The 16,266-nt window shown below is 40.6% G+C and overlaps 1 protein-coding gene across 2 annotated transcripts in view; it reads left to right on the forward strand.

Moving 5' to 3' along the window:
- The window catches only part of ralgps2 (Ral GEF with PH domain and SH3 binding motif 2), a 100,595-nt gene that overhangs the window by 28,443 nt on the left and 55,886 nt on the right, over positions 1-16,266 (forward strand). For both annotated transcript variants that reach the window (XM_074635955.1, XM_074635956.1), the window contains exons 3-5: positions 1,070-1,200; positions 2,509-2,616; positions 3,269-3,319. In XM_074635955.1, coding sequence (XP_074492056.1) covers positions 1,141-1,200; positions 2,509-2,616; positions 3,269-3,319 — 219 coding nt within the window. In that variant the 5' untranslated portion in view covers positions 1,070-1,140. The remainder of the gene's footprint in view (positions 1-1,069; positions 1,201-2,508; positions 2,617-3,268; positions 3,320-16,266) is intronic.

Here is a 16,266-nt window from a genome sequence, read left to right on the forward strand (position 1 = left end):
ACCAACAACTTGGCAAAAAAATCTTGAAAATTAACAGGAATTACAATTCAAGTGTAAACCTTTTTAATGCAGCAACAAATTGGTCAAAACTTAAACAGGAATAAAAATTCCGTGATATAATATATATGGTATATAAAAATAGAATTTAATTTAATAGATCGGCTCCATTGTCACCAATACCCGATCCAGCTGTTTGAGTCCGTATCGGCCCGATATCCGATCCGGTATTGGTATCGGTGCACCCTAGCATGAATGCTCTCTTTCCAATTTATTTTCTGACAGTAGGAATGGAGAAGAAGTGTTGTGTTGAATGCCTTAAATCAAATATTGTGGAATATGGTACCAAAGCTGTTGTAGGTAATGAGGATAGTTGAAATAATAAATTTTACTCAGATGCTCTGCATTAACTAATCCACTTTAACACTCGGATTTTGGGAAGAAGAACATAACACTAACTAACCAAACCACATGTGAATAAACCTCGATTTTCCTGATGATTTTGTCTAATCCATCAGCCTCTTCTGAAAATCCTGTTGGCTTGTTGAAATCTAGAGAGAGCGTCTGAGATATTGTGCCCTGGTAGCCAGTCGACAAAAGAAAAAGCACTCTCTCCTGTGTTTACTAGTTCAGTTGTGTCAGTAGAGTCATGGAGTGGCAGTGGGTCGTGCTCTAGTGTCGGCTGTAAGCTGTTTAGTGTTGTGGCTCCAACTGACAGCTGCTTTCTCCAAACCCCTTTCACAGAAGATCTCCTCTTCCTAATGCTCAGCCTAAGCTCCTTCTGTCCGTCTCTCTGTGACAGGCTGTGAAAGTGGACGTCCGTATGGCTTTCACAGGCCTGCTGGGACAATCGCTGAACCTGTCAACACTTTCACCTCCATCTCAAGTTCAGTCGACTCTTAGCTTATTTTCTGAGGTTGAATTCAGTTGAGTAGTTGACTTGGTAGCCTGAGAACCAGTAGATGGCGGTGGTGCTGCTGATGCTGCTACAAGCTGAGGGATTTGTCTGCTTGTGTTTGCAGGTGATAATTGTCTAAATGTCCTCACTGTGTCATATTCTGTGTGTTTTCAGAGGGCCGGGCGGGCTTTGCTGCAGCTGAGGATGATGAATGATCTTGTGCGCTAGAGCTAGATGGTGTGGGAATGATGGACCTCCCTAATGGCCAATCAATCATCACCACCACCGCTGTTACAGTCTCTGAGGTGAGGCCACGCCCACTCGCCAGACCTCCACACACTCTTTTCAAAATTCATCGCGTGCCGATTGGCGATCAGAACTAAGATGTTTTAAAAATAATTAGTAGAATATGCACCATGCTGTGCATTTAGAGATGTTTCTGATGGAGCGGCATGTCCTCCCGCTGAGCCCCGTTAATCAGCACAAGCTAAATCCTTGATTACAAACCAGTTTGCCGTCTCTTTCCCATGGATCTGACACCCGGCATCTCCATAAACCTGCTCTCTAAAACTTTGCTCTGCGCTCCATAAGAGGAGTTAATGTTATGGATGTGATTTGGACTGTGATATTAAAGATGAGATAATAATGTTAAACGGAACATGATGCTGTGGTATTGTCACACCAAGCACGGACACACAGACTTTTAAAAGGGAGCCGTTGTTTGAATGGCTAGCTAGAATTGCTATTAAATAGATTTTTTAATGTTTACACATTTTAAATACATTTTCACACCATTTTATAAATGTTTGTTGACTTTAACTGTAATGCTTGTAGGAAGCTTAAAGGTTTGATTATTGTAAAGCTCTGTCAGACACTGAGCCACGCTCAATATTATTATACAAAATCTTTAATCCAAATTATATTCTAACTAGGGCTGCATCAAACGATTGTTTTCATCGGCAATTAAACTGTTGATTATTTTCTCGATTAATCGATTAGATGTTTGGTCTATAAAATGTCAGAAAATGGTGAAAAATGTCTGTCAGTGTTTCCCAAAGCCCAAGATGACGTCCTCAAATATCTTGTTTTGTCCACAACTCAAAGATATTCAGTTTACTGTCACAGAGGAGTAAAGAAACCAGAAAATATTCACATTTAAGAAGCTGGAGTCACATTTACTGAAACTGATTAATCGATTATCAAAATAGTTAGCGATTAATTTAATATTTGACAACTAAATGATTAATCAATTAATCATTGCAGCTCTAATTCTAACATCAGATGAGAATGAAATGACGAATAGATATACTACTACTACTCCAGCCGCCCCCTTCGGATCGCCTATCTGCGTTCTTAAGTAATTTTTGGGGATTGGACAATATGGAAATAAAAATAATCGCCCAACCCTAGTGCGTGCTTCTCCTAGCACTTTTCAACAGTGAAAGTTTAGTCTATGATTATTAGGTGACAGGATGTAGTTATGTGTTTTTTACTGACTGAAATATGAAGTCAACACTTTCATTGGTTGTCAGGTCAGCTGTGCTACAACACCATGTTGGGGAATGGATCATTGCTCTCTTACCTTATAATGAAACTGTGTGTGTGTTTTGTAGAAAAGCAGCAGCTCAGAGTCTCTCAGCGATAAGGTTTCTTCAGACCTGAAGAAGAGTTTTGATGCTGTTGTGTTCGATGTCCTGAAGGTCACCCCTGAAGAATATGCAGTAAGTGAAGTTTAAGTGTCTGCCAGTCTGTCTGTCTGTCCTCGTCTGCTTTATCTCTGCGTATGAGTGTTTAAAAACAAAATGTTCAGTAAGCACAAATGTGATGTGCTGACTTGAGACCGGAGGAGACGGGATGATAGAGGAGGAAATGGGGTCAGAGTTTGGATCAGTAATAATTGATGATGTTTGGCAGTGCCAAGCAGGCACTGATGGATTTCCTCTGGCGGCCGAGGCACAAACTTTCCACGGCAACTATGAACAAACAGAAATCATATTTCTGTTGAAATAGCCTTACCTTGTTGTGAGGAATAATGTCTGTCCCATGATAAATCGAATAAAAGCATGTTCCTCGTCATGTCTGTGATCTTGTATATTTGATGTTTGTCCAGTGATGTGCACCATTCAGCCACAAGAGGGCAGTCTCTGTCTTCTTTTTACCCTCAACTGTCTTCATTTCTCTCAATGCTGTATCAGGCATTTAAAGGTGCAATAAGTAAAAGATCACAGTAACCTTAGATTTGACAATTTCAGATTTTTTTCCTGCACACAATAATGGAGTTCTTCAGTGGCAGCGTGGTGTTAGTGGAAATTGTGACAAAATGTTTGTCTGAACACAGCAAGTCTAACAATTGTTGTAATTTGTCTCCTCCAGGGCCAGATTACGCTCATGGATGCTCCTGTGTTCAAAGCCATCCAGCCAGAGGTGAGCTGCTCTCAGATCTGTAGAGACAGGTGGAGAGGTGTTGACCAGTGCTGATTTTGGCAGCTATTTTAGATTTAGTCTCAGTCTTTAGATGAAAATGCTTATTAGTTTTAATCACATTATAGTCAGGTTTTAGTCAACAAAACATCATTATATTTTAATACAACTTTTAGTCAAAAAGTTCTCTTTCGTAAGTTTGTCAGCAATTTTCTTAAACTTAGTCTTAGACTTAGTCCTGTGTCAAATGTCCTTTTTTAGTCCTCAAATTATATTTAACATTTCAGTCAATCTAGTCAAGTCAAAACCATAATTTTGTCATTTTAGTCAAACTTATTTCACATAAGATTTTATCTTTTCATTATCCAATGAAAAACATTGGTTGAATGATTAAGAATGCAGCTTTGCAGTTACTCTGAGTCACCCTGACATAACCCTGTAGATAACTCTTTTATAGAGTATGGTCTAGACCTGCTCTATATAAAAAGCGTCTTGAGATAACTTCTGTTATGATTTGACGTTATATAAAAATAAATTGAATTGAATTGAAAAACCCTGTGATAAACAGGTCAGTTGCACCCACCCGGCTTGTTATGAGAGCCAATCCACAACGTTCAACATGCAAAAATATACGTTAATCAACCACCCGAACCCGACCTAAACTTTATGCATTATAGTAGCACAGTTTTCAGGACTGAGAACTGAGACAAGAAGAAGGAAGGAGAGAGTGACAGAGAGAGGGTAAGAGAAGGAAGGTGGAAGGTGATGAAAATAAAGAGATATTTTGGTAAAGTTTTTATTTTTTAAACTAGATTTTAGTAAAAGGTATTGCATGTTTGATATCGTCACGTTAGTGTTTAATGACGTCGGTGCCGTGTCATCATCGTCTCGTCTCGTCTCGTCTTAGTCTTGGGAAAAAAGGTCATTGATGAACACATTCAGTCATAGTTTTTGTTAACGAAATGAACACTGGTATTGACAGCTTCATTTTTGACATCTAGTGTGAGAAATCAACACGTTGTTAATTTTGAGGTTGGGGAAAGACATGTCTAAAATAGTATGTGACAGTCTGAAACATCCACCCTCACATCTCAAATGAATGCAATGAGAACACACACAAAACACATGATGATTAGTCAATGACAGATTTACATAATTCCATATATGTATATTTAAGAATTTACTCCTTCCATCTGCTGTCTTTCTCCCTCTCTTTCTCTTTCCTCTCTTGCAAAATGTCCATGCGTTTGATGCCCCTGTGCCATGCTGTGATCAGACCTCCCACGCAGAGCCACATATCGTGGTTTTGCAGAAAAAGGGTGTACATGTGTCTCACCCAAGTCTGTTGGCTCAGTGTGATCCGGTTTTGGGATTGTAAGGCCCTTCCTGACAGCAGTCACGGATAACCTGTGTTTAAGGTTGCCCACTGTGGGCTTATAAAAACAGCATACAGACCACATCCCAGTGTGGTGTGGTACAGGCTGACTCCTGCTACTGCATATGTGCAACACTTGTCGTCTTGAGTCTCTGCTAACAGCAAACACACACGCCAACACACGCACACACCTCTCTGGCGTGATTAGCATTCCCAGACCTGCAGTTTGATTTAATTTCGATAACAATGTCATTGTGTGGTGGGACCTTTTTGGATTCTTGTAAATAGTTTGTTGTGTCTGAGTAATGGAAAAGACTAAAGGCCAACTTTGTTATTTTTCAACCTGGACCCTATTTTCCCATGTTTTTTAAGTGACTAATAAAGACAATGATCTTTGAAACTGGTCCGGTATTGAGCAAGAGTGCTGCAGCCTGTAACCTTGAAACGGGCTGCGATTTAATCCTTCCGACAACTCCTCACCATCAATGTACATTCACTAAAAGTGCTTGCTTTTGCCAATGACCGGCTCAGATTGTTATTAGAAGTGTCTGACAACATTATGGAAAGAACTCTACATAGAAATGTAACTTTTTCTTGATCCGTTCTGTTTGTTATTGTGTAATGTGACTTGTTGCGAGTTGGAGCGTTGGAGAGAGGAGTGCCGGCGTTGTAAGTTTGTTGTGTTTGAGTACAGAAAGCAAAGACTATAGAAGCAAAAAGACAAAACTCCGGTGTTTTTTTTTTTTTTTACAACAGCCACTGTCGCCATTTTGGACTGAAAACACTTATTATATTTATAATATTTTATTGTTCAACACAGGCCATTTTGGTGGAACATGACAATAGAATAAACATCATTTTGTTTTACTTCAGTACGGCACATTTTAGGCGGACGTTTTACTGGCGTCTCTTTCAGTCCAAAATGGCGGAAGCGTAGCTCTGCTGCTGGGCGCTGACGTTGCAATGGAACGAACAATTGACTTTCACTTCTTAGCCATATACGTTCTTTGCAGAAAGTGTAGCTTAGTGTTATCTAAAAGATTTTCAGCGTCATGGCTGAATATTGATATATATGGCTGACTTCTCTGAGCGAGACACACAATGACAAACAAGCAAAAGGTAAAGAAAAATGTTTTTTTTACTCTTTTCAGGGTCCTTTCCATAATGTTGTGAGACACTTCTGAGCCTGTCAGTGGCAAAAACAAGCACTTTTAGTGGACATACATTGACGGTGAGGAGTTGCCCCGAGTGATTATATTGCAGCCCGTTTAGCGGCTTCTGTCTACAGCGTTCTCCCTTAATACTGGACCAATATTAAAAAGAGTTGTTCCCATTGGTCACTTAAGACACAAAAACATGGGGAAATGGGGTCCATCCAGGTTGAAAAATAACAAAGTTAGCCTTTAATCTTTAGTCTTTTCCATTACTCAAACACAACAAACTATTTACAAGAATCCAAAAGGTCATACCACACCATGTTCCTGAGTTGCTTTCGTCTTGTCTTTGGGGTTTTTGCTGTTTCTTCTCTCAGAAGGAAGTCATTGACGTCGTCTGGCCCCGATATCAACCAAGTTCACACAGAGGCAACTGGAGGGTTTATAAATGCAAACATGCTCCTGTGCTCCGTCTGGTTTAGCTGACTGACCGACTCTGAGTGGGTTTTATAAGCGTAATGAAAATGTGTCCGTGCATTTCAGTCCAATGTTGCAATTTGGAAAATAAGGTGAGGCTTTAAAGGGTCAGGTGCACGGGGACGGGGCTTCACTTAGTGCTTTAAGATGGTGAGATCTTTTGGAGAGACCTGTAGTGGAATGTGGGGGGGGGGGCATTTGGGAAGGAGTCACTGACCTGATTGAGGGGGAGGGCTGACGAGGAGATGAAGGTCTGGAGGGAGAGACTGAGCAGAGTGACCCAGCAGCGTCCTGGCAGGGACAGAGCGGACTAGAGAGGCTTTTCCTGCTCTCATGGTGCTTTTGGTCTCTGAGCACATGGCTGAAAAAAGCTACACGGCAGCTATGACCGAACTAAAACTCAACTAGAGTTTCCACTGCTGTCAGTCTCCTCGCCTTCCTCACAGACACATAATGGGAAAAGCAGGTGTGTGTGTGTTGGTGCACGCCTGCTGTTTCACTCGGCTCACTGCCTGAATAGGAAAATATTGAATAACTTTGGTTGAATCTGTGAGTTGTGCAATAATGTTTTTACTGACATGCTGCCCATTTTGTGCCTTTAATGCACCCTTTAAATGCTATGTTACAACATTGATATCTACATGTAACCATATTTGGTAGCTGAAGTAGGGCTTACCAATAAATGGGAAACATTATTGGACATAATTGTGGTTAAAAGGCATATTAATGTAGAACAAAGTATTTTTTTTGAAAGTGGAAAGACACCCAATTTGACTATTATCAGGCCATTAAATAGGCATTATCAGTCGCTACAAGCACCATAAATGTGGGTCATTAGGGGCCTACTACATCTGCTACATTGTAAAAGTGAAAATGAAACTTAAAAGCAACATGTTCTAACACGTTGTAAAACTGAGTGAAACTTCACGTTTTGAACAAAACTACAACTTCTTTAGATTTAGGCAACAAAACTACAACTTCCTTAGGTTTAGGCAACAAAACTACAACTTCTTTAGGTTTAGGCAATAAAACTACAACTTCCTTAGGTTTAGGCAACAAAACTACAACTTCTTTAGGTTTAGGCAACAAAACTACAACTTCCTTAGGTTTAGGCAACAAAACTACAACTTCTTTAGGTTTAGGCAATAAAACGACAACCATTTGTTAAAATTGTATACATAGTAGTAACAGGGAGGGAGTCAACTTTCGATTGGATATGATATCTATAGTTTCAACTGAACTTTGACCAGTCGTCCAGATGTTCTTCAGTTTCAGTTTGACATATTTTGACTTTTTGCATGATAACAAACAATAGACGAATCAAATTTTCCACCAGGTTAGTTCCAAGTGTTCCTGCCGGTCTGGGGCTGATCAGTTTCAAAATGTTTTTACTTCACGCTCTATGAACACCCTTACAACAGAGTTACTGTAGATAAACTAAAGCTGGCTCTTTAGTCGTATTGCTGCACAGTGCAGATGTTGCCGTTTGGATGGGTTTCATGTTCTCTATCAGCAATCTGTCATGTTCGAGCTGTTGCCGTTTTTGCCGTTCTTCCAAGACTCCCGTAATTTCCATAATAACTGTACTGACTATGAAATAGTTGAAATGACTATAAACTAGCTATGACTTGGCTTGTTGGTGTCTGGGTTTAATGGTTTATTCCCCCCCTCTCCATAAACACATCATAACTGTCTTAATATAATATGGATGTGTGTGTGTGTTTGAGAAAGAGAGAGACTGAGCGTCCAAACGCTACTTCGTGAGCTTGTGTTTACAACATTTTTACATGAGTATATGACGCACAAACAGACATTCTGGCATGAGCTGGAAGAATTACCCCAGACAGGATTGCAGTAGAACAGAGGACCTCATTAACTTCCAACGCTGACATGGAGCAGATGTATGGAGAGCAGCCTGAACGGTCTAGCCAAACCTTCTGCTGGATGAGAGAGGAAAAGATGAGTGTCCGTCACAATAGCAGTAAAAGATTACGATTATGAGGGCTGTGGGTGGAGACATTAAAACAGTGAGGAGAAGGTATAAAGTCTGGCCAACCCCTCTGGGCAAGAAGCATAGTTTGCTATCCTTTGTGTATATATTAGGGCTGTCAATCGATTAATCAAACATTTTTTATCTGTTCAAAATGTACCTTAAAGGGAGATTTGTCAAATATTTAATATTCTTATCAACATGGGAGTTGGCAAATATGCGGCCCTATGCAAATATATGTATATATATACTGGAAAAACAAAGTTCGGAAACTTGTGTTTGGTGGATTATTTCTCTGTTGTTACAATGCTAATTGGTATTGTATTTTACATCGTTGGAAAGCCTGTTTATTTACCTTCGCAATGATGTCCAACTTGTAAGGATCATGCATTTGTGGGATGAGCAGCACAGCTGATTATGTGGGTAGCGCCCAAGAAAAATTTGCCAAAATGTGGTGTGTTTGTGTATATGTATTTTATATATATATATATATTTTATATATATATATTATATATACATATTTTATATATATACAATATATATATATATTTTATATAATATATATATATATTTTATATATATATAATATATATATATACATTATATATATATATATTTATATATATATATTTATATATATCTATATCATGGGAAAAAAGAATGGATGATAACTGGAGAGGCCAGTGTTTCTAAAGAACTCTGATATGTGAAAGGCCTCGAGAGAGAGGTGGGCTTGAGAGCTCAGACCTTGAGTAAATGCCTATCTGACACAGCAGACGGCACAGAATCTAAACACATCTGCTTTTGATGATGTGTTAAGTGACAGCTCTTAAGACATCGCCATGCACGCGGGTTGCTATAATTTACTTACTACATATGTAATGGACCCTCGTCTGCACAGTACTGCTCGTACAGAGAAATGGTCAAAGAGCTGCTGAGTGGAACATCGACAGAGTCTCGTGTATAATTGATGAGAACACCAGAAGTTTTTTTTTGATGGTAAAATAATCTATACAGCAGAGCAGACTGATGTTATTTAATCTACAACCCTCCGCTGAATAGCTGATATGTTCTTTGGCTGTTGCTTTGCAAAGTGAAATGCCATTGGAATGACAAAGATGGATCATAGAGACGGGGGAGGGGGGAAGGATGCTAGGGACTTGTAGCTAAATCTTTTTCTCTCATCTGAATTTACGATGCAGGGTTGTAGCATCGATGAGGTTTTATCGAGAGTGAACTGGATCAGATAGCACACTATCGTGTGGATAGATCACCTGAGAAGAGAAATAAAATGAGGTGTAAGTGGAGAAGGGGCAAGTGTAGAGAATTGTGATGAAATATAAGAACGTTGCACAGAACTGTTTTTCTGTCCCAGTAGACCATTTCTAATTTCAAAATCAGACGTGCGGCGATGCTCTACAGCTGGATGTTTATGAAAGTTTATGAAATAGAGTCTGAGAGGAAAAGAGAGATGAGTGATGTGGAGGGACTTGAAGGGGGAAGGGGACGGCTGGGTGGGGGGGTGCCTTTGTTTCGCACAGTCATGACAACAGCCAAGTTAGTAATTTAGTGGCTTTGGCTTGTGAGCTTCAGCTCTCAGGGAAAAGCTATCGGATTACTTTTTACGTACCGATGAGAAGTATGTCAGTTCCTCTCACGTCTAAGCATCCAGCAGCGAAATCCTCCGAACAGACCGAAGGGCTCATGTGAGCCGGTGATGACTTGTAGTTGGAGGCAGGTAACGTTTCACATACTGCAGCCTGTCTGGTCTGCAGGCTTAATGTTTTCCAGCACAGATCGGGAGATAAAAAAAACCTTGTGTTCTCCGTCATACAGTCAAAACTGTATGTGAGATGTAAATAAATGTTGAGTGCAGTTCTCTGTCGGGCCTTGTGGTCTGCAGAACATGTTGTTTTCTGGTGGAGGGATAATCACTATACAACAAACACATAAGGGAATCCCACCCACACTGCAGCCTGTCAGCACGATGGTCAATACACATTCATCATGCTGAAAGGTGGAGAAAATAATGTTTTGGCAGTAGAAAGACAGAAAAACCACGGGGACCAGTTTTTCCTTGTCAAAGAGGATTTTGTCGATCCATGCGGTTTTGGAAAAACAACAAGACGTGAGCGTTAGAGATTAATTTTGGGATAAGGCCGTAATTAGAGTCAATAAAAGTTCATCGTGTGCATGTTTGAATATAATACATTATTTTTGTCCGAACATTGGGATTCAGTTTTAAAAAAGGTGCCAATGGAATACTTTAAGAATCTGTCTAAAAACAACAGAGACTGCATCAAAACACATTTAATGACTTATATCATTCTCTGTCCCACCATTATAGTTTTTAATTAGGTTTACAGTTTTCTTATAAACTGTAATGGTGATTTTTATGATAATATATATATATAGCAGAAGCACTATGAAATCTTCACATAGAAACATGCATGTCTGGTTTTCCTCGCCATGAAAGATGGCCTGTACGACCATAAGAATCATACATGTAGTAAAAGAGCTCCTGGAAAAGTCATTCTTTCCATGCTGCGCACAGCACGGTAATGGAGGCTGCTGCTGGCTTGACAATGCTGCTGAGACAATAATGCATTTTACGGCCTTCTTTTCCTTTTTTTTTTTTGTTCCTTGTATTTACTGTTCTGCTCCTCTGCTCTTTATGTGTGTTGTATGCCTCTGCGCCAGCGACAGCCGTGGCCGGATGCATTATGTTTTTGGGGTTGTCTGTCCGTCCGCTCAGGAACGCCTGGAGGGAATTTCTTTAAATTTGGCAGAAATGTCCACTTGGATTCAATGATGAACTGATTAGAATTTGGTGGTCAAAGGTCACTGTGACCTTACAAAACACGTTTGGCCATAACTCAAGAATTCATAACAACATGGCGCTCAGTTTAGGGTTCCTCTGTCTCACTACAAGTTAAAGTAGCAACAGACACAACTATGGAGATTTTCCATTTTACTCCTTCCTCAGGATATCTCCACAATCTCCTCTCTTCTTGCGGCAAACCTTCCTCAATCTCACTTCATCCCCTCCTCATCTTCCTTCTTTCCCCCCACCCTGTTCCATCTCTTTTATCAGCCCTTCCTTTCTTGGCCTGCGGCCTCCCTCTAATACTCCCTGGGATCCCAACACTTCAGTTTTCCATTTACAATGCAGAAAAAAACAAAAGGAATTGCTGTGGTATCTTACATGAGGTCATCGCAATTTTGTGGCTTAGCTGCAGCTGGTTATCTTATTCAGCCTCGGTACCATTGTTCATGTAAAACGCCTCACAATGTGGTTTGAAAACAGTAGATTCAATGCAAAGCTAAATGAAGGGAGATCTAGAAATGGTCATTTTAGAGATGTTTGGGATTATGTAAAGTCTTGGTGTGGAATGTTTGGCTAAGAATCAGATCTTTATTATCTTTGGTTGGATCCATTAGAATGCTCTTTTACCCCATCAGTTTTTTATTTAATGGCAACTTATAGGTCAATTAAATGTCCAGCTAGAGTTGACTTGAGGTATGTTAGCTATGTGCCCAATGGGGCTTGGTATCAGTACTCGATATCTTAAAGGTATCGACCGAAATAACCCAGCACCCAGTACTGTTGTATCGGAACTTCTCCAGTCAAACGATACCTGCAATCATTCCTTTTTGTGTCCAGATCTAGAAAAAATGGCTATTTTGAGAGCATGTGAGCGGAGTGGAGCGCGAGCGAGCGGGGAGCATGAGCGGAAGGATTTTGGATGGAGCGCAGAGCAGATTTTTTTATAAAGTTGGATGGTCGCCTTATCTCCCGCTCCATCCTGCTCCAAATATGCTCCGCTACCGAGTTTAAAGCAGGCCAGAGCGAGCCCGACCAGAATGTGTCTGTGTATTGCGCACCGCGGCTGCGAAGGATTGTTTCACACTTGTGTGATCCAAACATTTCAAATAACTCCAGATCGTTGTAATGTCCAGAAGTCAACAGTTAGTGAAAAAAGATAGATGTAATCATTTCCCAAATGATAAAACGAAACGAAATATTCTGCTTCAATCCATATTAGTTGGCGTTTAGCCTTTCAAAAACACCTGTATTAATGGGACAGTCTAGTAGCAATCAAACGAAACTAACTTATATTCATTAAAGAAAGTTTGTTTAATAATCGACAGATTAAAGGCTCATTTAATGCGATGAATCACTTTATTCAAATTGAGAATTAATTAGAGGATTTTTTTTTAGGGTCATAAAATATGACGACAGACATTCAAAGCTTCATCCGAAAACCTCAATAGAAGATCAAATGTAAAGAAGACTTTCGCTAGACTAAAGCCCTAATTAAAATACAACGCAGCTTGTATCTTTTTTTTAAACGCGCAGTGAGCGATTTGAGTGGAGCGACTTTGAGCTGAGGAGCGGAGGGAGCGAACAGCTTCACATGATGGGTATCGAATGAAGTACTCTATTGGTATCTGTATCACTTCAAGTGTACTAGTAGTGGTACTGGCATTGTAATTTTTTTAACGATACCCAGCCCTAGTACCCAAACAGTGTCGATCCAGCGAGCTTCTAGCAGCCCCAAAGGACTGTGCTTTAATATAAAATGCTGCTCAGCCAGACCGGCGTGTGGAAATGACGGGCTGTCTGTGGCTTGGCGGAGCGGGCTTTTTTACTGTGCTCTTTTACTGCAGCTTTTAAAAGCCTCTCTTTACCAGAGCTGCCTCGTCAAAGCCTTTCTCCAAACACTCAACTGTTGCCCGACTGTGAAAAAACGAGACTATAAAGTCAAAAGAAAAGTAAAGGAAATTGAATCCTAATTGTCTCTGGAGAGGCCGTGGTCACTTTCCTGCTGCTTAAACACACAGGAGGCATCGGTTATAACACAATAGCTGAAGAACAATAAAGCGTAAATAACTTGGCGCTTAATGTGATGGACAGATGGACGGACGGTTAGATTACAAGACAGGCCCCGGTGGTCCAGGATTGAAGGGTCAGTGTAGGTTGTTGAAACGTTGTGGTCTCGGTGAGTGAGGGAGACGTAGGTGCACCACCTACCTGGGTGGTCAGGTGGTGGTCCAGGCTGCGAGACACACAAACACACCCGCCACCTCCCACGAACTATGGAGCGTCTTTGTTTAAGAATCATCATCACTGACGTTGTGTGGAAGCTGGAGAGGCAAGGTGATTGACGTGATGGCAGGAAGAAGGGAAGCGCTTATTTAAAAAGGACAAATGTTAAATAAACGATGGTGAGACGTGCCAGAGTCTCCTACCTTCTGATTTAGCTCCGTCCTGTGACAGGGACGACACGCTCCCACTCTGAGGAGGCTTCACACAGGGTTGTAAATCTTGTGGGAAGATGTTAGGTATTCTACAGTGTTGTCTTTTATAGTCTTAACTGTATCCCCTCATCTCTTCCCCACTCTCCTCGTTTCCTCATCCTGACTCAGGCATCATAGGCCCCGAGGCATCACCTCACCCACGCATGAATGTCTGCTGTTAACATCTGTATTTGATATGTTGCCTCTTTACCCCCGCCGACTGCCCCTAACTACTCAGAGACTCACCCTAGAATGAGCTGTCCCGATGCGGTCCAGGTCGGGGAGTTGTGAGCAGTTAGGCATTAGGGGTGGGGAAAACAATTGATTCACCTACTATATGTATCACGATTTCTTTTTTATGATTTTGAAATAGATTTTTTAATGCCAGAATCTATATATTTGCTTCATTTGAGTCTATACAGAGGTAAAAGGAAGTTACCACTTTTATTGTTGTAGTCTGAGTAACGTGAAGTCATATCCGTTCTGTATCAGTCAACCAAAACAAACAGTAGCCGGCCGGCCTTAGCGAGCGGAAACCGGCAGATGCGGAGGGTCCGCGTGGATACGACCTGTTAAATCCAGCGTTGTAAACACTACACATCCAGTAAAGTATGGAAACACTTTGGGAGCTGACTTCACGGAGCTGACGGGAGAGCTAGCGACGGACTTGGATTGATTCGATTGTATTCACCAGAAGTATAAAACATTACATGTCCCTTATAAATTAAAAAATAAAATACCACTAATTTGTGAGAGAATGTCTATATTCTATAATTTTTGGGTTGCTGGAAATTTCCTTTATAAATAATTCCTGACAGTGACTGATATATTTTACTTCAGGTCATCTCTGACTACATACATGCTGAAAGTCAAACATTTTCACTGTATTAATTTAGATATTTTCCAAAGTAAAAGTACCTAGAAGTGTATTATTCAACTTTTTCCCATGGTCTAGTGTTAAAAAAGTTAACAAATCAATCGAATCTGTACCCAAGTATCGTGATAGTATTGAATCGGAAGGTATATCATCCCAACCCTGTCAGGTATAAAGGTTGTTACTTCCAGACAGCCCGTCTCTCTGGGGGGGTATCGTGTGGGGGAGCTGCAGCCTGATTCAGCTGTTCATACTGTAGCCCAAGTGGGCCGGGCTGGCAGGGATTAAGAGCAGAGCTTGCACAACATTTTTCCTACTGTTACGTCAGTGTCCCTGGCCTCTGGACAGCCGGCGGGGGCCAGAGGAGGGTCTGGGTTCCCCTTGCAGCGTTTGTGTGGTCTCCGTCTTTACGTCATCACTGAGGACAGCAACCGAGGCCGAACTGAGTCCAACCTGGTACTCACGACTGATTATGTGTCGTTGGAATTTTCTCTGTTCGAGGTCCAAAATCACCGCCCTGCCTTCTTTAAAAGCAGTGTAATGAAATTACTATCGGCACTGCTGCGTCCACACAGCTGCTGCTACTTTGTAAGACTAGAAGTGCAGAAATGATTCATTATTTAGATGATCAACAGGAAATTAGCACACGACTATGCCAATCCCTGAATAAAGTCAAGAAATCTAACCCTGATTATGACTTGTGAATATTGCAGCTTTTTTGGTTTTGTCATTGTAAAATGAATAACTCTAGCTGTTTTTTTTAATTAAAGTTTCTTATAAACTTTTTCAATACATACAAACACAAAACCTGTTGCTACAGTGGATCAATGAAAAATAATTAACAAAACAAACGTGAAAAAAAGTGAAAAAAAAACAAAACAAAAAAAAAACATGAAACCTTCCTTGGTAATTATTAATCTTTGCGATTAGGACTTTTTGACTGTTGGCAAACAAAATAATTATTTGGAAGACATTACTTTGGTCTCTGGTAACTTGTGATGGACACTTGCTGTCATTATTAAAATTTAATTTTTTAGATTTCCTGTATCTGTACTGTACAAAGTACAAAAACTATACTATAGAGTTTTCAATGTTTAAATTCTAACCAAAATGCACAGTGTTTGTCCACAATTCTGCCCTTAAGGTCTAATAAATGCATCTCCTGCCCCATAAAACATTTGCAATACATTTTTTAAATGTTTTTAAATCAACATTGTTTACATCGGCTTGCGGTTTGTGTCTTCTTCTCTTTTAATGTGGCGTTTGTACCTTCTCCATTGCAGTACCATCCTCTGCAGCTGGCTGAAATGTGCCTCAGATAACCCCAGTGTTCATGGCATGCATGAGCCTCCTCCTGCACAGAAAACATTACATTACAGTGTGGGTGTTCCAGAGCCTGACTAATAGGAACAGAGTTATCATTAATGTTATTAGTTACACCAGTGGTTTTTCTGCTATGGCAACTCAAAATGTCCAACGTTTTTTAGGTTGAATTCAGGAGTCAATGCATAGCTTGGTTGAACATTGGAATAGTTTGAATCTGGGGCTGCTTGATTACGGCAAAAATTTTAACCACAATTATTTTGGTGAATATTGAGATCACAAATATTTCATTTTTGGGGGCGGCAATAGCTCAGTCCATGGGGACTTGGCTTGGGAACCGGAGGGTCGCCGGCTCTGGTCCACGTATGGACCAACGCTGGATCGAGCTGTAGAGGTACCAGTTTGCCCCCTGGGCGCTGCCAAAGTGCCCTTGAGCAAGGCACCTACCCCCTAAAA

The sequence above is a fragment of the Sebastes fasciatus genome, chromosome 5 (assembly GCF_043250625.1).
Source record: "Sebastes fasciatus isolate fSebFas1 chromosome 5, fSebFas1.pri, whole genome shotgun sequence".
Lineage (NCBI taxonomy): Eukaryota > Metazoa > Chordata > Actinopteri > Perciformes > Sebastidae > Sebastes > Sebastes fasciatus.